The sequence below is a fragment of the Nuphar pumila genome, chromosome 15 (assembly GCF_984573655.1).
Source record: "Nuphar pumila chromosome 15, dmNupPumi1.hap1.1, whole genome shotgun sequence".
Classification (NCBI taxonomy): domain Eukaryota; kingdom Viridiplantae; phylum Streptophyta; class Magnoliopsida; order Nymphaeales; family Nymphaeaceae; genus Nuphar; species Nuphar pumila.
The window spans coordinates 66,552,699-66,574,848 of NC_143263.1; the positions used below are offsets into that span (position 1 = coordinate 66,552,699).

At 35.4% G+C, this 22,150-nt stretch overlaps 1 protein-coding gene across 5 annotated transcripts in view; it reads left to right on the forward strand.

Moving 5' to 3' along the window:
• Window positions 1-328: 328 nt before the first annotated feature.
• LOC149815499 (histone deacetylase 6-like) overlaps window positions 329-22,150 on the forward strand; it is a 41,114-nt gene continuing 19,292 nt past the window's right edge. For all 5 annotated transcript variants that reach the window (XM_089989377.1, XM_089989373.1, XM_089989374.1 and 2 more), the window contains exons 1-3: window positions 329-913; window positions 3,277-3,717; window positions 3,810-3,952. In XM_089989377.1, the coding sequence (XP_089845503.1) occupies window positions 359-913; window positions 3,277-3,717; window positions 3,810-3,952 (1,139 nt within the window). In that variant the 5' untranslated portion in view covers window positions 329-358. The remainder of the gene's footprint in view (window positions 914-3,276; window positions 3,718-3,809; window positions 3,953-22,150) is intronic.

Here is a 22,150-nt window from a genome sequence, read left to right on the forward strand (position 1 = left end):
CTAGTGCTACCATGTATATTCTAATCTCGGATTCAACCCGACCTCATTAGATACCATTATCTAAATCACTAAGATTCAGATTTAGCATGATCCGATCAGTTTGCCCCCTCATCCCCCAATTCTTTTCTCTCTCCCTCCCTCCCTCCCTCCCTCTCTCTCTCTCTCTGCAAAAGGCTTAAGAGAGACAAACGGGGGCTCCGCGTGCTTGGTAGGAGCTGTCAGTGCACGACTCTTTATGGTGTGACGTTGCAGGTTCAAAACCCAGTGGTAGGTTGAATAATAACTGCTGGGTCTGACCGACTAAACCCCAGCTGGCCTTTAAAAAAAAAAGGCTAGAGAGAGAGAGAGAGGGAGAGAGATGACGGTGACGGCGGCGGCGGAGGACCGGAGCGGGGCGTCGCTGCCGAGCTCGGCTTGCCCGGACGGTGGGAAGCGGCGGGTGTCGTACTTCTACGAGCCGGGGATCGGGGACTATTACTACGGGCAGGGCCACCCGATGAAGCCTCACCGCATCCGGATGGCCCACAACCTGGTGGTTCACTACGGCCTCCACCGCCGGATGGAGGTGAACCGCCCCTTCATGGCCACCTCCGACGACATCCGCCGCTTCCACGACCCCGACTACCTCTCCTTCCTCGCCAACACCACCCCGGAGACGCAGCACGAACACTCCCGCCACCTCAAGCGCTTCAACGTCGGCGAGGACTGCCCCGTCTTCGACGGACTCTTCGCCTTCTGCCAGGCCTCCGCCGGCGGCTCTATCGGCGCCGCCGTCAAGCTCAACCGCGGCCTCGCCGACATCGCCATCAACTGGGCCGGCGGCCTCCACCACGCCAAGAAGAGCGAGGCCTCCGGCTTCTGCTACGTCAACGATATCGTCCTCGGCATTCTCGAGCTGCTCAAGGTCCACAGGGTGAGTTTGCTGCAACTCCGACCCACCTTCCTTTCCCCTTCACCTTTTGAGCTTTCTTGAGGATTTAATTTTATTGGGGGTTTCCTCTTGTTCTTATTATAGCCTTTTTCTGTTCTTTCTCTTTTATTCTTAGCACAATTCTCTTTATTTAGAATGCTAAGAAAGCAAGACATCAAACCAATATCCACCATGATTGTTTTTTTTTTCCTTTTTTTCTGTTGTTGATTAAGATTAGAATGCTAGCAAAGTAAGTCATAAACCAATTTCCGTTGATATATATATATATATATATAATCATTCGCATGTACCCTTTTAAATCCCATGAAAGGATTGTACTCTTTTTTCTTAGTTTTGCTTTATATTTTATTGTTGTTCTATTTGGCATTTATTGATTTATCTGAAACTCTGAGAAATCAGTGGATGAACATGATATAGTTGCATTGCATAAAGCACTATATAGTATGTAACGTTGACCAGACAGAGCTGAAAGAAAATTATTGTGCTGATTATTGTGACGTGGACAGTTGCTGCATAGCAATAGAGAAGTGCTGAAACAACTTGTAGCGAAAACAGTATAACTTGATTTACTCGATTTACATGAACCTGAATATCTGGTATAACTTAAAACAGGGTTTAATTTAAGTCAGAATCTTAAGTAAAGTTTAGATCCATAAAATGTTTGGACTTCAATCCAAAATTCTAGAAAGAATCGTAATGTCCAAAATGTGAAGTATGCCCATCGAAAGGTTGATCTAATATATATTTATACCATAGTTGCCAATATTGGCCTCAGCTATTATCTTGGTAAGACAATTCTCATGAACTATGATGGGGGGGGGGGGTGAATCCTTATGTTTTTCAAAATACAGAGATATAATAAATTGCTAGAGAAGAAAAAGAATTTTTTTTTCACAAAAATGTCAAGAAAAAGGTAGAGAAGTCTTCAAAATATTGAAAAGATTAGGACAAAAGCCATATTTATGGTAAAAAAGGTACTCTGAAAATACTAGTTTATAACTTTATATCAATAGTAATTCTGTGTTTTTACCTGTACATTTTAAAATAGACGATATTCTGAACATTGTATTGTATCACAATAATATCCTTGTACCACAATTTTGGGAGATAAATGTGATCTCTGTGCTTTATTTAGTAGAAAACATGTATTAGTTTAAATATTTTTCATGTTTAGATGTGTGTTTAGCTCAATAAAAAAACAACAGTTTATATTACACCAAAAACTTGACTAACTAAAAATCAAGAATTCTTGTTAATTTGATTCGATTTAAAACATGGTTTTTAGTAAATAAGTAATGATAAGCACATCTACAGGTTTGGATTAAGCAAAAAACACATGAAAGTACATTTTTAAGGGGGGTTTGGGATGGTCTGGAAGCTACACATCTCTCTCTCTTTATATATATATATATACATTATATTTGAAAAAACATAGGTGTAATATCCACTCAATCTGACCTTATAGATGTGTTCAGCATGGTTTTCTTGCTAAAGATCACACTTTGGATTTTTTTTATATAAGAATATGATCTTTTGAGTCATGAAATTTTGGTACATTGTGTGCCATTGATTTGTGAAACCCTTGAAAAACCAACTTACATGTTGCAAAAACGTGATCCAAAGCTTGTTTTTAACTAAAGAAAGAAACTATGTAGGTCGAATCTATAATGTTAGATCTACAAAAAAAGTACAAAAATGTGAAAAAAATAGTGTTTCCTACTAGATTGCATGTAAAAAGGGCTGTAGCAAGAGAGAGAGAGAGAGAGAGAGAGAGAGAGAGAGAGAGAGAGAGAGAGAGAGAGAGAGAGAGAGAGAGAGAGAGAGAGAGAGAGAGAGAGAGAGAGAGAGTAATATGTGGACAGACGTGTAAACTGCATGCTGACTGAGCACTTCTGGTGAGTTTTTTTGCAAATAGAACCTGTAGATGTGTTCAACATGATCCATTTGCTAGTAATTGACATTGGATCATGTTTTTCTCAATGAAACAGTACGATTGCAAATAGACTTGTGTATTTTTGTTTATTACTTATAAAACAATAGCTAAAATACAGTCAAGCAGGGCCTGAGGGAAAGAAACTGTAAAGATGCAGTCCATGAAGAATATTTAGGTCATCATTTGTCATTAGTATTACCTCTTGCAAATTTTTTTGTCAGCTTTTATCCTTCTTATGTTGATGATGTGGCTACATGGTTATACTTGTAAACACGCCTATAGGTGGAGTTTTTGCTTTCTTTCCTTTTTTTTTTGTTTTTTTTATCTTTCTATATTTGAATGTCTTGCGAGGCTCTCTGTTGTTGCCCTCCATTTCAATAATGTATTTAGTTGGGTCAATGACTTTGTACAGCGTGTGCTATATGTGGATATAGACATTCACCATGGAGATGGGGTTGAGGAGGCATTTTACACGACTGACAGAGTGATGACTGTGTCTTTCCACAAATTTGGAGACTATTTTCCTGGGACAGGGCATATAAAGGACACAGGATATGGGAAGGGAAAATATTATGCAATGAATGTCCCTTTAAATGATGGGATGGATGATGAGAGCTTCAAAGGTCTGTTTAGGCCTATTATTCGAAAAGTTATGGAGGTTTATCAACCAGATGCAGTTGTCCTCCAATGTGGAGCTGACTCACTATCTGGAGACAGGCTAGGATGCTTTAACTTATCGGTGAAAGGACATGCTGATTGTCTTCGCTTTCTTAGATCTTTCAATGTCCCATTGATGGTTTTGGGAGGTGGTGGGTATACCATCCGCAACGTTGCCCGTTGTTGGTGCTATGAGGTTTGTTGAATCAATTGTACCTTTTATTTTGCTATATCACAATTGGTATTTATGTTTGTCTTTTTAAAGCTTCTTGAAAAAACTTTGTGCAGACTGCAGTTGCTGTAGGGGTAGAACCTGAAAATAGATTGCCCTACAATGAGTACTATGAATACTTTGGTCCAGACTATACCCTTCATATTGAGCCCAGCAACATGGAGAACCAAAATTCACTAAGAGATCTAGAGAGGATGAGGTAACTTCAGTTACATAATTTCACTTTCTATTGGTGCGCTGCAACCAATTTGCTGGAAGGGGGTTGTATTCTGCAGTTTTGTATGTTTTAATTGCAATAAAATTTTCTAGTTTGTGATGCCATAGAGCTATTCATCCCTTTCTACTCTTCAACACATGAAACTATTCAAGATTTTGAGAAATTGTAGTCCCTATGAGAGACTTACTGTCTGAACCCCTCTTTTTGCTGTTTCTCGATATTGAGGTTGTTTTGTGTCTTATTTTTATGATATATATGCCTAGAGCGGTAGATAAAAGAGATATCCAGCAAGATTTAACTGTTGGTCGATTTTCATCCTGGGTAATGTCCATTTTGTTGAGATGAGAATGAATGGGAATAAATAAACTTTAGGTAATGCAATGAGGAGTTTAAATGTTTTCCCAAAGGCTTCATTAGCTTTATTTATTTCAAAAACTTTAGGAACCTCGGGGGCAGGGGTCCTAGCCTCGAAGTTTTATGCTGTCAGCACGACGACCGTAGGTATGGCAGGCTGAGCCAGCATGACCAGGTCTTCGTGCCAAGTGCAGTTTCTTTGGGTAATGCAAAAAAAAAATGTATGTATATTGGAATAATGAAGAAACTAGTAAATTTAGGTTATAAGCAAAATAAAGTAAACCAAGTTTAATACCTGAATATTTAGTGTAATAACCTGCTACTAACTCCTCCTTGGTTTCTGGCAAAATCAAATGACAATCTCTCATATTTTGCTAGTAAAAAAATTTGTATAAACTATAGCTAATACAATGATTCCAACCCCAAAACCCATATTTTGACTGTGCTTCAATGTTAACAAAATTTTTTTTGAATGGGGAAAGATGGGACTTACGCTGATTCGCTAAAGTTCTTTTTGAAATTGTGGGGGACGCTGTCTATGAGCCTCGATCATCCTTTGCCTGACGAGAAGGTAGGATCTAGGCAAGTTTTCCAATCTTCGTAACCCGAATTGCATCGTCAAGATGCTCGAATGTGCAATGAAGATTGAAGTGTATTAGTATCTGTTCCAAAATAATAAAAATTGAAATAAAAGAATGAATACGAGTGAATGATCTGGAGAATCACCTTTTTCAGACTCTAGGGTTCGTTTTTGTTTTTGGGTTCTTCCTTGATCCTAACAATGCTCCCTATGCTAGGATGGAAATGATTATAGCTCCGACAATACCTCAACGCAGGTAGGGCAGCTCTAGAGAAGAGGGTGTGAGTAGGTTAAGCTTGTTCTCTCTAGGGTTAGGGCTCGGACAAGGAAATTCCATATGTCTGGGTCCTAGGAGTCAACCCCTATTTATAGAGTTTTTAGACGGGATATGGATCACCAGGTTCTCGGGTCCGAGTTCGGTCCAAATGGGTTCAAGCTTATCCTTTCATGAGGATTGTTCCTATCAGATAAATCTCGTTTCTGATAAAAGCACAAAGGAGGATCTGACGATTAGGGATGAGATAGGGATAAGCCAAATGGCTTATCCGCACATTCGGTGCAGCGGACGACAAAGCAGTTGTGTTGTCCCATAGCGGATGACACTGTTAGAGCATCAGTTTCCTCCTGGGCTGATCTGCAAAAGAGGAAAAAGTGAGAAGAAAAAGATAAAAAGAAGATGAGACGCTGAGTCATTTTTACTGCACACAGGCTCACGACTTTTTCAATCAATTATCGTGGCTTGGTTTAATGTATTTAAGCATTAGGTATTAGGTTACAACTTAACAAGTTATAATATTACATCCGTGCCCTACTTAACAAGTTACAATATTACATCCGTGCCCCAGTAAACACGTCAATAGGATTTCCCAACTTGGGTCTGGGTCAAACCCAAACTGGATCCAGGCCCAAACTGGGTCCAACACTATACGACACTTAATACTCTCCCTCAAGTTGTGCATGGTCTTGAACCATGGACAACTTGTTCTTCAGGAACCAAAATTTGTTTTTCGTCAAACCCTTTGTAAACAAATCCGCCACCTGGTCTTCTGTAGGAATTAAATGAGGCTCAATCTCTTTGTCTTCAACCTTCTGTCGAATGAAATGCTGATCTATCTCAATGTGCTTTGTCTTACTGTGAAAAATAGGATTAAAGGATATGTTAATGGCACTTTGATTGTCACACACTAAAATAGACTTGGAAATCTGTTCCTCCAATTCATTCAACAAATGCCTTGTCCAAGTAGCTTCAGCAGTTGCAGCAACCATTGATCAATATTCAGCCTCAGTACTTGATCTAGCTATTGCTTTTTGTTTTCTACTGCTGCAGGATACTAGGTTTTCTCCGAAAAAGATGCAATATCCGGAAACTGACCTCCTTTCATCAGGATCTCCTGCCCAGTCTACATCACTGTAGACCATGACATCATGCATGCTTCCTCTTTTCCAACTTTTCTGATACACCAACCCATCTCCAATAATACCTTTTAAGTATCTCAACACCCTCTTGACTGCATCCATATGCCTTGTTCGTGGCTCATGCATGAACTGCGACACTTGATTGACAGAATAAACAATGTCAGGGCGAGTAAAGGTAAGATATTGAAGCATGCCAACTACACTTCGATATTTTGTAGGATCTGGGTACAAATCTCCATCCTGTGAATTGAGCTTTTGATGTAAGAAACTCGGTGTGGACAAAGGCTTGTAGTCTTGCATACCAAATTTCTTCAATAAATCTAGTGTGTATTTATGTTGTGTCAAGGTCAGGTAACCATCCTTTCTGTCTACCTCGACCCCAAGGAAGGAAATAACACAAATCTCCCAAATCTTTCATCTTAAACCTTTGACTTAATAGTCCTTTTATTTCTTCAATGTGATTCATGGAATATAATATCATCAACGTATATCAACAACAAGGTGGTTATGCCTTTATCCTTAAAGATGAATAAGGAGTGGTCTAAGAGAGATCTACAGAACCCATGCCTCTGTATTTCTAAGGAGAAACTCTCAAACCACGAGCGTGAGGCCTGCTTCAAACCATATATGGCTCTTTTTAGTCTGCATACATATGTGCTCAGGTCTCCCTCAGCATATCCTGGAGGCTATTCCATGTAAACTTCTTCCTTCAAGTCTCCATAAAGAAACACATTTTTGACATCTAACTGACTCAATGTCCATCCATGTTTGACGGCTAAAGACAATATAATTCTTATTGTCCCCATTTTGACCACGGGACTGAAAGTCTCATCATAGTCCTGACCATATTCCTGTGTAAACCCCTTTGCAACAAGTCTTGCTTTGTATCGTTCTATAGTGCCATCGGGTCTGTATTTGATTTTATAAACCCACTTGGAATCGACAACATTTCTGTTAAAAGGTTTGGCAACAATTTTCCATGTCTGACATTCATGAAGCGCGTTCACTTCTTCATTTATGGCCTCAATCCATTTGTTTGATTTCACAACATGATGAAACCCTATGGGTTCCTCATGCTTATCAACCTGAGACAAAAAAAGTTGAAGATCCATAGAAAAATTATTGTAGCTGACCCATGATGTCTGATTCTATTCGAACTCCTCAGGTTTCCAACAGGCATATAAGTATTTGATCCAATGTGAGGAGCAGGGGGAGTACCTTTTTCTCTTCGCACATACACATACCCTTTAAATTTGTCAATAGGATGCGATTGTGGGTCTGCCCCTTCTTCAGTGTGTGAAGCTCCACCAACCTGATCTCCAGATTGAGGTAAGCATGCTTGGCCTGAGTCAATATTATTTTGGTCAGCCGAGTTTGTTTCTTGAGTACACTGAGGTGAGCAATCACCGTAAGTATCTGCAAATAATTCCGCATTCATCCACTGATGATAAACTTCTTCTCTGGGAATCTTTTGACAAGTATTAAATGATACATCTCCAAGATTATTCTCGTCAAACACAACATTCCTGAAAATCTTAATACGCTTAGTCATGGGGTCATAGCACTGATAACCTTTATAATCATCAGCATATCCCACAAATCTACACCTTTGGTTAAAATTTGTTCCTGAGAGAATCGTCGATATGAACATAACAAATGCATCCAAACACACGCAGAGCATTATAATCGGGTTGAATGCCGAAAAGAGAACAAAATGGTGAACTATTTTGCAAAACTGTCATAGGCAGACGATTTATAATATAGACAACTGAATGAAATGCTTCTGTTCACAAACTAATGGGAAGATTACTGACATGCATCATGCTCATGGCCGCTTCAACAATATGCCTATGCTTTCTCTGAGCGACCCCATTTTGTTGTGGCGTATGTGGACAATACACTCTACGCTTTATTCCATTACTTTGGAGAAAATCAGTAAAATCCTTCGATGTATACTCACCACCTCCATCACAATGAAAATGCAAAATATTGGTAGAGAAATGGTTTCTAACAAAGGCATGAAAGTTGCGAAATATGGAAAAGGTTTCAGACTTATGTTTCATAAAGAATATTCAAGTATAACAAGAGTAGCTGTCAATAAAGATGAGATAATATCTGCTGCCAGAAGAAGAGCATACAGGCGCAGGACCCAAAACATCTGAATAAACAATTTCAAAGGATCTTGAAGCTCTTTTATTTATAGAATCAAAAGAAAGTATATGACTCTTACGCATCTGACAACTGGGACACTTTTTATTACTGATCTCAAGAGCTAAGCTTGATTTATGAATTAATTTGTTTGATACAAGTTTCTCAAGAAAAGAATAACTGTAGTGACCAAGACGATCATGCCAAAGACTTGGCTTATTACATTTGGAAAGACTAAAGACAGACTTCCCTTTTATGGGAAGCACACTTCCTTTTTATGGGAAGCGCACTTCCCTTTAATGGAAAATGTGCTTCCCTTTAATGGAAAGCGCGCTTCCCATCATGCTTCCCCCACGCTTCCCTCATTTTTTTCAATTTTTTTATATTTTTCGCTTCCCCCTTGCTTCCTAGGTCGCTTCCGGTTCGCTTCCTAGGTCGCTTCCGGGACGTTTCCTGATTCGCTCCTAAGTGGTCCCACGCTTCCCGCTTTCTAAAATTTTGGAAGTACCTCGCTTCCCGCTTCCTGTATCACTTCTCGCTCCCGCTTCCTCAACTGGCAACCATGGTTTGGCTCTAACTGACAATTGTTTGATCTATGGTTCTATGAGTGTGTTGTATCATTGATTTATTTATATGGTCATTATTATGTTGGATGCTCATAATCATGTTTATACGTAGTAGTTATCTATTTTTTGAAACCATGGTGTTCTGAAAGATTGTTCAAATTGATGGCATTTTTTTTTCATTACAATTTTCTTTACCTTTTGTGTTTCTTCCTATTATGTCTCTTATTTAAGTGTCATTTTACGTAAACAAGAAATGTTTATTTACACTTTTTTCTGTTTTTAGCCCATTAGTGGCATTATGATTATACTTTTGATCTAGTCGCTGATACACTTGATTTTTTAATGTCATCATGTGTAGACAAGAGATGTTTATTCACACCTTCGGGGGTAATTTTAGCCCATCATTGGCGTTGTGATTATGCTCTTGTTATAGTTGTTGATACACTTGTGTTGAGTGTCATTATATGTAGAAAATAGATGTTTTTAATGTGGTGAGTTATGTGCACCCATTGGTTATATTCTTATTGTAATCGCGGATACACTTAAATTTTGAGGTTTGGAGGTCTAGTGAGGTGATTGCTTTTAATGGTCGAACTATTGTTGAAATTTGCAAGTATAATTCCCTTTGTTATGTGGGATTTTTTAGAATCTCTCCATGAAATTTCAAAATGTTTTTTACTTGTGTTTCCTTATAGGGAAACATGTTTATTGATAAAAATTTCATGGATTTTGCATACTTGTAATGTTTAATAAAAATCTTATTCTTTATATTGTGAGTCTTCTGTTGATAAACTAGGTTTTGATGACATATAATATGATATACTGTCATATAGGCTTTAATATGATATAATAATATGCCTTCATGAATAATGTTATATTATGACTGAATATGATTTGTCATGTATTTAACGAGTATTTGATGCAAGGTTATTTCACCAAAAAAGGATGGAGACTTCCTGCTCAAGTACAACCTTTGGTACAATCATACTCTCTGAAGAAAAAGCTTGATGGGCCATTCATTCTTAAAGATCATCCAAGAAGATCGGTTACTTCAAGATGAAGATTTTTTTCTTCTTTAGAGTCATATGTAACAGAACCTTCAGAAGGATGCATAGTGCATATTTCATATTGCATGTTTTATCATACAAAGCAATTTATTTACAAAAACTATGTTTCATAAAAGCATACGATATTTCAAAAAGCACCTTTTTGAAAACTAATCATTGTACCTTCTTACAAACTTTTATGAAAAAGGTATTTTCACAAGATATAATAGCTCATAATTTCAAATGCATTTATTGTACCTTCTAACATACATTTATAATAAGACAACTTGAAAAGAAATAAAAACTAATGATTTCAAGTATGAAAGAAAAAGACAAAATGAATTTAAGTCATAATACAAAATCGTCTACCTTAAATTGACAATATAAGAAAACTAATATTATTATATTATGTTTGGAAAAGACTTTAGTTACTTTATACAACTCAAGAATGTCGACTTACTTAAAGTCATCATTCTTTCTGTAAAACATTAAATACCACCTCAAAAGCATTTAAGAAATGACTATTTAATCCCCACTCAAGAATGTTGACTTACTTAAAGTCATCATTCTTTCTGTAGACATTAAATAACACATCATAAAGCATTTTGAGATATGTCCATTTACAAATAAAGGACTCAACAAAGCATTTATTGTACTTACATACATTTAAGTCAAGAAGTGACGATTTGTAATAAAAATATTAATAAACTACAAATCATTAAATTGAATAAAGACAAAACTACATGATGATTTATAAACCAACGTTCAATGTACTACAAATCATTTATTATGAGAATAGACCTTTTACAAAATATATCACACCTAAAATACTCCAACAAATAGTGTACTCCAAAGTATTACACTTATGAAAAGAAGACCTTTTCGAAAAAGCAATATAGTACACAAAGGTGTTTTTGAAATGACTTGACATCTAACAAGGACAATCATTCCAAAAGGCAACGACTATTTTTCAAAGGCTATATATACACTAACAAAATAATATTTCAAACAATGGACATGTGAGCATACAACGAGAAAAATTCCTATTCGATATTTGAAAAAGAGAGCCTAGAAAAAGAAAGAGAAAAGAAAGAGAAAAGAAAGAGAAAAAGTTAAGAATAACTCTTTGACAAAGAGTATTATCTGAGTGAAAAGAACAGAACATTTTGAGAATCCTTCATTCGTGCATTCATATCATTCTGAAGGCTTTATAGGAAGTATTGTAACTTTCTGTTTTTCACTGTACTCCTTTGTTGAAAGAAGAAGACCTCTGAGAAAGAGGGTGTGTTCCTTCTCTGTTCAGAGAAGAAGACCTCTGTGAAAGAGGGTGTGTTCTTTCTCTGTTGAGAGAAGAAGACCTCTGTGAAAGAGGGTCTGTTCCTTCTCTGTTGAGAGAAAAAGACCTCTGAGGAAGAGGGTGTTGTACTATTTATCCGGTAACTCAGATGTTATAGTGAAAGGCTCAAGTGTTTTGCTTGGGGACTAGATGTAGGTCAGTGACTTGACCGAACCAGTATAAATCCTGTGTTTTATGTGTTGTGTCTTATTGCATTTAATTTTTAAATTATCGATCTATTTCATATTTCACTATTCACCCCCCTCTAGTGGAATTTCATTTGGTATCAGACTAGGTTTGCTGGTTTCAACATAACAAGTCTTCCAGCACTTATGTCATCAACCCCTTATGCTCGTGATATTGAAGGTTAACACGCATCTCGTCCTCATTTCTTCAACGGCTCCAACTATGGATACTAGAAATGCAGAATGACTATATTTCTAAAGTCCATAGATTTTGCAGTATGAAAAATTGTTGAACATCCATACACATCTCCATCCTCAGACTATAGCTTATGGTTTGATTAAGAAAGAAGATGGCCAATCTAAATGCAAAGGCTATGAATGCTTTGTATTGTGCTATTGATCAAAATGAATTCAATAAAATATCTATTTGTGAATCTGCTCATGATATTTGGCATTCTTTGGAGGTTATTCATGAAAGAACCAACAAAGTGAAAGAAACCAAAATCTCATCTCTAGTTCGAAAATATGAGTTGTTCAAAATGAACAAAGATGAACCCATCACAGAGATGTTTACAAGATTCACCAACATCACCAACGACCTGAAATCTCTGGGAGAAACCTATTCCCAGACATATAAGGTGAAGAAAAATATCTGGGAGAAACTTATTCCCATACAGATAAGGTGAAGAAAATCTTGAGATCTCTCACAACTGATTGGGAGAAAAAGACTACAGCAATTGAAAAAGCTCAAGATTTATCCAAGCTTACCCTGGATGACTTAATAGGCAATCTTATGGTCTATGAAGTTCATATAAAGGAAAGAAGGGAAAAGGAACAACCTACAAAGAAAACTCTAGCCTTCCCAGCCCTTTCTGAGAATGAGGACTCAGAAAAAGAATCTGAAATTGCGCTACTCACTAGAAAATTCCAGCGCTTCATGAGAAAGAACCGACTTCCAAATAAGCACAAGGAAAGAAAAGACTCTAAGGAAGATTCCATGTGCTATCAGTGTAATAAGCCAGGTCACATGAGACATGACTGTCCTCTTCTAAAAAGAAAATCTAAAACCGAGGAACCAAAGAAAAGGTTCTTCAAGAAAAAGGCTCTGCATGCTCAATGGGATGATTCAGAACCATCCACAAGTGAAGAGTCAAGTGATGATGAAGCTGAAAGCGCCAACATGTGCTTCATGGCAGAAAGCTCTGTAAGTGAATCTCTCGATTTTTCTTTCGAAGATCTTCAAAATGCTTTTCAAGAACTTTTTGAATAATCAAGAAAACGATTCTAAAAAAAAAATTTTGAAATCTGAAAATCTAGAGCTTGTGCAGAAAAATGAAAAACTCAGTTTTGAAATTTCTGAGTTGAAAAAGAAAAATTTTATGATTACTTCTGAAATCTCTTCTACTAGCTCCAAGACTAAAAATCTTCAAGTAGAAATTTCAGAATTAAAAAGTAAAACTGAAAACCTTATGAAAACGGTTTTCAAATTTACCAAAGGGAAAGAGAACCTGGATAAACTCCTATCCTCTCAAAAATTCTCTTTTTACAAGAATGGTATTGGTTATTCTCACATGAATAAACCTTGTTGTATAAATAAAAAGACTGTTTTCATCAAAGGTTTTGCTGAACCTAAGCATGAGCATTACAACTTTCATACTATGTACTCTTCTAAAGTTATAGACAAACCCAAATCAAAATGGATATGAGTTCCAAAGTCTAACAAAAAGGGACCCGATTGGGTACCACAAAGAATTTTTACTTGATGTTTTGCAGGCTTCAAAGAAGAAGAACAGATGGATACTAGACAGTAGATGTTCAAAACACATGACAGGACATCCAAATCTTTTTGCTATTCTTCATCATAAAGAAGGAGGAACCGTCATCTTTGGAGATAACAACAAAGGTCTGATAATTGGTATTGACAATATTGGTAATATCGATAAACCTCTTATCAAAGATGTCTTCCTTGTTAAAGGCTTAAAACATAACCTCTTAAGTATAAGTCAAATGTGTGACACATGTTATAATGTTAGCTTTAAACATGATGCATGCCTTATAACAGACACCAACGAAAATATCATCTTAAAAGGAATAAGAAGAAATAATATTTATGAATTATACCTAGAGAATATTACTGAACACTGCCTTATAGCTAATAATGTCACTCAAAATTTATGGCACATGAGAATGGGTCATGTCAACTCAAAATACATGTCTAAATTAGCTAAAAACAATTTAGTACGTGGGTTACCGAAAATATCATTTAAAAATGACTATTTTTGTGATGCATGTCAACTAGGAAAATTGTCAAAATCATCCTTCAAATCAAAAAATATTGTTTCAAGTAAAAGACCTTTAGAGCTTCTCCACCTGGATCTTTTTGGTCATTCTAGAGTAGCTAGTCTTAATCATAATAAATATGCTTTTGTCATTGTAGATGATTACTCAAGATTTACTTGGGTAATATTTTTGAAAAATAAAAGTGATACGTTTTATGAATTCGAAATTTTATGTAAAAAGTTACAAAATGAAAAATCTTCTTCTATTATAAAAATTCGTAGTGACCATGGAGGAGAATTTGAGAATGATCTTTTTGTAAACTTTTGTAACTTGCATGGTATATCACATAATTTTGCCTTTCGTAGAGATGCACCTCAAAATGGTGTAGTAGAAAGAAAAAATAGAACCTTTCAGGAATCTGCTAGAACTATGCTCCAACATAATAACCTTGCTAAATATTTTTGGCCAGAAGCTGTTAATACTGAATGCTATATATCAAATAGAGTTTTTATCAGACTCTTATTGAATAAAACTCCTTATGAATTATTCTATGACAAAACTCCAAGGATAGACTACTTTAATGTCTTTGGGTGTAAATGCTTTATCCTTAACACAAAAGATAGCCTTGATAAATTTCATGCTAAATCTGTTGAAGGCTTATTCTTAGGATATTCAAGTCATAGTAAAGCATACAAAGTTTTTAATAAGAGTTCAAATACAACTATTTTTTGTGATAACACAAGTGCTATAAATTTGTCTAAAAATCCTATTTTACACTCTTGAACTAAACACATTCAAATTAGACATCATTTTTTAAGAGAACAAGTCCTAAACAATATAATCAAACTAGAATTTATACCCACTAATAAACAATTAGCAGACATTTTCACTAAACCTTTAAAAAATGAAGACTTTATAAGAATTAAGAATATGTAAATTAAGTGATTTATAAAATCAATTCATATGACTAATTAAAATATAGAAAGATTAGTCTACTCGAGTTCACCTTTACAAAATATTAAAATATAATCTTTACTTAACAAAATTCATCTTAACCAAAGATTAACAAGTAAGAACGATAAAAACACTTTATGTGAAATCTTGTTTTCTTTTACAAATTTGTGTCATAATCGAGTGTTTGCATTTCTTACTATTTTTTATTTTGTCATCATTCCATTCACCACCTTTTTCAAAGTTGAAAAAATAGTCTTTCATATTTCACGTACATCATAAAGTTTTACTTTTAAATTAATGCTTTATGTCATCTTTTATATATCATATCTCAAAGTACAATCTACTTTTTGTCCTATCATCTTTCACACTTTTCTATAAAAAAAATTTATATATATATTCCATAAAAAGACTCATTCTCGACAAACTTGTCTTTCATCTTTTTTAATTATTATATGTTCCTTTCACTAGGACCATTAGTACCATCTTTCTCTCTCTCTCTCTCATACGAATTGAGCCTCTATTCTTCTCAATCCGTGACTTTGACTCCTTTACAAGTTTTGAAATACTTAAATCTTTTTCCAAAAACTATGAACTCCCTCCAATCGAGTTTATCTAAAAACCATGTCCTTTAAATAAACATCAATTCATGTCATTCATGACATTACTTTATGTCATTCATCTCATATCAATCATCATTTTTTTTGCCTTTTTGTTCACTTATATCTCACTCTAAAAATTCGTATAGGACATCACATTTTCTTTATGTCTACTCTCACTCCTTCCACGCATATCCATAAAAACCTTCCTATATAAGAAATCATTACTCTTCACTCATGTATCTCTTTTGTCTTCTTCTTAAATTCATCTCTCACGAATTTAGAATACATTCTCATAAAGTAAATATCTTGTTTAAAGTTGTTTGTTTTATTAGGCCATTATTCATCTCACATGATAGGGCTTTATGACACTCTTACACCTTCCTTTCACGGATCACTTTTACTCCTCACATCTCATCACATCTTCACATAAAAACCTTTAAAAACTCACGCATGATTTGATCCTCCAAAGAATGATTTGATCTATCATTCACAAGAGCCTTAAGTTACAACTCACGCATTCTCTTTTTAACTAAAATCTAAATTTCACTCACTTCAAGTGTCACTCACTTCTTATCATAATAATTTTCTTCTCTCTATTTAATGAATTGTTTCATCCCTCTCCAATTCACTCGAAAATCTCTATCATCCTTCAAGTCTTTACTCTCTCCAAGTCCTTACTTTTTTCAAAGTTTCTATTCTCTTAAAACTATTGGAAATGGCATCCTCTTCACGATCATCCGATATCAACATGATTGAAGCATCAGATTTGAGATATCCAGATCTCATTCACCTTTTTCATTCCATTAACTCCATGCCAATTCAAACTAGTAAGTTAGTACACCTTGAAGCTTTCCCCTCATTTGACCTACAAACATCCCTTTCAGATTTTGTTCATGTTCTAGCATTATCCTAATCTATGACCATTTATCCCCATCTTATCAAAATTTTCTACACAAATCTTTCAGTCGACCATGACCATTCCACTATCAATTCCATGGTTCATGAAAAAATCATCTCTTTCAACATTTCTCAATTAGGTTGCATTCTCAATATCTCTTCTTATGGCATTGAACTCCCAAACATAGTTCCTATAAACCGGACTGTGTTTAAGAAGATCCTCCTCTCCACACGTTCAACCCATTTCCCGTAGCATACAAGCAACTTGAAGCCTCATGCTCTGTTATTGTCATAGATCCTCTCTTCCAACATATTCCCTAAACCACCATCCAAGGGATTCATTGCTAATGAAATCTCTCTTCTTCTCTATGCAATCTTTTGTGCTTTTCCCATAAACTGGTCCAGTATCATCTTTAACAACATGATTAACTTTCGTTTTTTTCGCTCTCTTCTTTTCGGGTATTTCATCTCCCTTATTCTTCAATACTTCCAAGTACCTCTTCGAACCGATGTCGTCTACTACTCCATCCAAACTTTTGATGACTCCTCCCTCCCTGAGCAAGGATCAACTCAACACTTATCTGACGACGAAGGCCATGAAGAAGCAGATCCAGCAACAACTTCTGAACTAGACATCTTCTCAGCAATTGTCGATGTCCAGAACACCCAAGATCTCCTTCTGAAGAGTCAAGCCTCTCTGCATCAAGCCTTCGAATCCTTGAAGATAAGCCAAGATGCTTTGCTTCGGAAGTTTCCTCCCACATCCGACTCCGAATGAATATTTTCTATTCATTGGTCTGTAATAACTTTTTTATACTCTGATCCCCTCCTTTTTGTCCATGACAAAGGGGGAGAAAAACCTGTCTCCTACGATGGAGAAAAATACTCTGATTTATTTTTTTTAAACTTAAAACTTTTATGTTTTATGCATTTTTTATATATTATGCATATGGCTTTTTGACAGGGGAGCATATTTTTGTCATCATCAAAAAAGGGGAAAATGTTGAGAAACTAGGTTTTGATGACACATAATATGATATACTGTCATATAGGCTTTAATATGATATGATAATATGCCTTTATGAATAATGTTATATTATGACTAGATATGATTTGTCATGTATTTAACGAGTATTTGATGCAAGGTTATTTCACCCAAAAAGGATGGAGACCTCCTGCTCAAGTACAACTTTTGGTACAATCATACTCTCTGAAGAAAAAGCTTGATGGGCCATTCATTCTTAAAGATCATCCAAGGAGATTGGCTACTTCAAGATGAAGATTTTTTTCTTCTTTAGAGTCATATGTAACAGAACCTTCAGAAGGATGCATAGTGCATATTTCATATTGCATGCTTTATCATACAAAGCAATCTATTTACAAAAACTATGTTTCATAAAAGCATACGATATTTCAAAAAACACCTTTTTGAAAACTAATCATTGTACCTTCTTACAAACTTTTATGAAAAATGTATTTTGACAAGATATAATCAAGGTTTTAAAACCCATGACTCGGAACTCGACTCGTTCTTTATTGACTCGTGACTCGGCGGGTCAACTCGGTGACTCGGACCGGGTTTTGTTAACTTTTGATTTTAAAAGAAAAACAATATATAATTTGTCTGAAACCATGTTTTTGAGTAAACAGTCTCCAAATGTATGTAAGAATATAAAAACAACTGCAAAGAGCTATAGAGGTTTGCTTGAATAATTGAATTTGATATCTATACAAGCACTTTGACTAATTCATGACTTGAATTAGAGGATTTGGTCACCTCTGCTACTACCTAAGGTTCCTAAAATGGCCAATCATATATGCTAGCTTGTTTTAAAAGTTTTAATTCCCTCTCTAAAAAATCCATAAATGTAAAACAAGGATATATGTGCATATTGAAAGTTTACAGAATGCCCAATATCAACATAAATAAGCAATTTTCTCATGTATAAAACTATGCAGGAAATATATTAATGGCACAACTATAAAAAGACTACTACAACAACAACAACAACAACAACTACGCCTTCATCCCAAAACAATTGGGGTCAGCGATATGAACCAAAAAAGAAATTCATTTTGGGTCTTCCACATGAATCATTTTCCTCCAATCATTTCTATCCAACGCCATGTCCTCGGTGAGGTTCAAAGCATTCATATCCTTTCCTATCATCTCCATCCAAGTCTTCCTAGGCCTACCCCGACCTCTTTTAACTAATATATTTTCCCATTTCTCCAACCTTCTAACTGGAGCATCATTAGGCCTTCGCCGAATATGTCCAAACCACCGTAAACGATTCTCTCGCATCTTATTTTCAATGGGTGCAACACCTACCTTCTTACGTATCTCTTCGTTCCGAATCTTATCTTTTATTGTATTTCCACACATCCATCTAAGCATCCGCATCTCAGCTACACTCATTTTTTGAATATGATGTCTCTTGGCAGCCCAACATTCCGTACCATATAGTAAAGCGGGTCTAATAGTCGTCCTATAAAACTTTCCCTTCAACCGCAATAGCATTCTACGATCGCACAGCACTCCAGTAGCACTTTTCCATTTCATCCACCCAACCTTTATCCTATGATTTACATCTCCATCAATTTCTCCATACTTTTGAATGATGGATCCCAAATATTTGAAATAATCATTCACCGGTATATCTTGCTCACCAAGCTTCACTACACTCCCATCCCTACTTCGTTGCTTACTAAACCGACATTCCATATATTCAGTCTTACTCTTACTCAACTTAAAACCTCTAGCTTCCAATGTCTGTCTCCATAATTCTAACTTAGCATTAACCCCAGCTCTAGACTCATCAATCAAAACAATATCATCAGCAAACAACATACACCACGGTACATTTTCTTGAATTGATCTCGTAAGCTCATCCATCACTATCGCAAATAGGAAAGGGCTTAAAGCAGATCCTTGATGTAACCCAACCGTTATCGGAAAATTGGTTGTCACCCCTCCACAAGTGCGGACATTGGTTACTACTCCTTCATACATATCTTTAATTATACTAATGTACTTGAGAGAAACACCTTTCTTCATCATTGTCCACCAGAGAACGTCCCTAGGTACTCTATCGTATGCCTTCTCTAAATCAATAAAAACCATATGCAAATCTTTGTTCCTCTCTCTATATCTTTCAATAAGTTGTCTAAGAAGATGTATAGCTTCCATAGTTGATCTTCCAGGCATAAAACCAAATTGATTCTCCGATATCATGACAACCTTCCTCAACCTAGACTCAATCACCCTCTCCCAAAGTTTCATAGTATGACTCATGAGTTTTATACCACGATAGTTTGTGCAATCTTGTATATCACCCTTATTCTTATATAAAGGCACCAAAGTACTTTTCCTCCACTCATTAGGCATCTTATTTGTTCGCCAAATCAAGTTAAAAAGATTTGTCAACCATTCTAAACCTTTCTCTCCCAAGCATTTCCAAGCCTCGATAGGTATACCATCTGGGCCAACTGCCCTTCTTGATTTCATTTTCTTCAAAGCCTCTGCAATTTCTTTCTTTTGAATCTTGCGCATGAAGTCACGATTTATCTCATGAAAAGGAATGGAGAAGTCTCCAAGATCTTGAGCATGACTATCATTAAATAGCTTATCAAAATAATCTTTCCATCTCTCCTTAATCTCCTCATCTTTGACTATAAAAAGACTACTAATATTTGAATATGTAGAATGTTTGTTCACATAACAAATGGATGATGAAACCTAAATGTGACTTCCCATAGGCACAGTTGACCCGCCATATATAGTGAGAATCATTTCTTTAAAATATTTTGCTAGAATAAGTTGATAACACAGGGTGAATAGTAGTTCGAACAACATGGCGATTTTATTCTATGGATTTAAATGCTTTTTTATCTTTAAATGATTTTTATTTTCTTTTTTATACAAAATCTGGGGGTAACCATTGTTAAAATAGATGTACTTATATATTTCGAAACTGTAATTTGAAACTCAAAAAACAAATTTCAAACATCCCAAAACTCGCCCGAGTCAGGCCGAGTCAAGCCGAGTCAGGCCGAGTCAAGCCCGAGTCAAGCCCGAGTTTGCCTTGTCGGGTTGTCTCGCTGGAGGGCCGAGCCGAGCCGAGTCAGCCGAGTTGACTCAGCGAGTTTTAAAACACTGGATATAATAGCTCATAATTTCAAATGCATTTATTGTACCTTCTAACATACATTTATGAATAAGACAACTTGAAAAGAAATAAAAACTAATGATTTCAAGTATGAAAGAAAAAGACAAAATGAATTTAAGTCATAATACAAAATCGTCTACCTTAAATTGACAATATAAGAAAACTAATATTATTATATTATGTTTGGAAAAGACTTTAGTTACTTTATACAACTCAAGAATGTCGACTTACTTAAAGTCATCATTCTTTCTGTAAAACATTAAATACCACCTCAAAAGCATTTAAGAAATGACTATTTAATCCCCACTCAAGAATGTTGACTTACTTAAAGTCATCATTCTTTCTGTAGACATTAAATAACACATCATAAAGCATTTTGAGATATGACCATTTACAAATAAAGGACTCAACAAAGCATTTATTGTACTTACATACATTTAAGTCAAGAAGTGACGATTTGTAATAAAAATATTAATAAATTACAAATCATTAAATTGAATAAAGACAAAACTACATGATGATTTATAAACCAACGTTCAATGTACTACAAATCATTTATTATGAGAATAGACCTTTTACAAAATATATCACACCTAAAATACTCCAACGAATAGTGTACTCCAAAGTATTACACTTATGGAAAAAAGACCTTTTCGAAAAAGTAATATAGTACACAAATGTGTTTTTGAAATGACTTGACATCTAACAAGGACAATCATTCCAAAAGGCAACGACTATTTTTCAAAGGCTATATATACACTAACAAAATAATATTTCAAACAATGGACATGTGAGCATACAACGAGAAAAATTCCTATTCGATATTTGAAAAAGAGAGCCTAGAAAAAGAAAGAGAAAAAATCAAGAATAACTCTTTGACAAAGAGTATTATCTGAGTGAAAAAACAGAACATTCTGAGAATCCTTCATTCGTGCATTCATATCATTCTGAAGGTTCTATAGGAAGTATTGTAACTTTCTGTTTTTCACTGTACTCCTTCTTTGTTGAAAGAAGAAGACCTCTGAGGAAGAGGGTGTTGTACTATTTATCCGGTAACTCAGATGTTATAGTGAAAGGCTCAAGTGTTTTGCTTGGGGACTGGACGTAGGTCAGTGACTTGACCGAACCAGTATAAATCCTGTGTTTTATGTGTTGTGCTTTATTGCATTTAATTTTTAAATTATCGATCTATTTCATATTTCACTATTCACCCCCCTCTAGTGGAATTTCATCTTCTTGTGTGTGCTTCTTTGTGGATGTTGAGAGTGTGTTTTTTATGAAACACTTGTGTGTTATCCACTTGATATTGGTGGATACTTTTGTTTGTAATTGAAGGTTATTTGATTCTTTACATTAAAATCATGCATTTGATGTCATTTTATTGATAAAAATAGTTATTTTTATTATCGTCTTATGTTCATTAAATATGCTTTAATTGCATGTTGGATATATGTGTGTGTTTCATAGTGATTATCTTGTTCACATTGTTGCATGCATAAATTTAGTTAACTCTACTTTTCTTTAGGGTTCTTTTTTTTTGTTATACTTTATATACATGTTTTTAGTATAAATTGATTATTTGTTTTAATTGAAGGTTTTTTCTAAATCTTTATAATATTATTAATACATCATTGTTTATCTCGTCTTGAT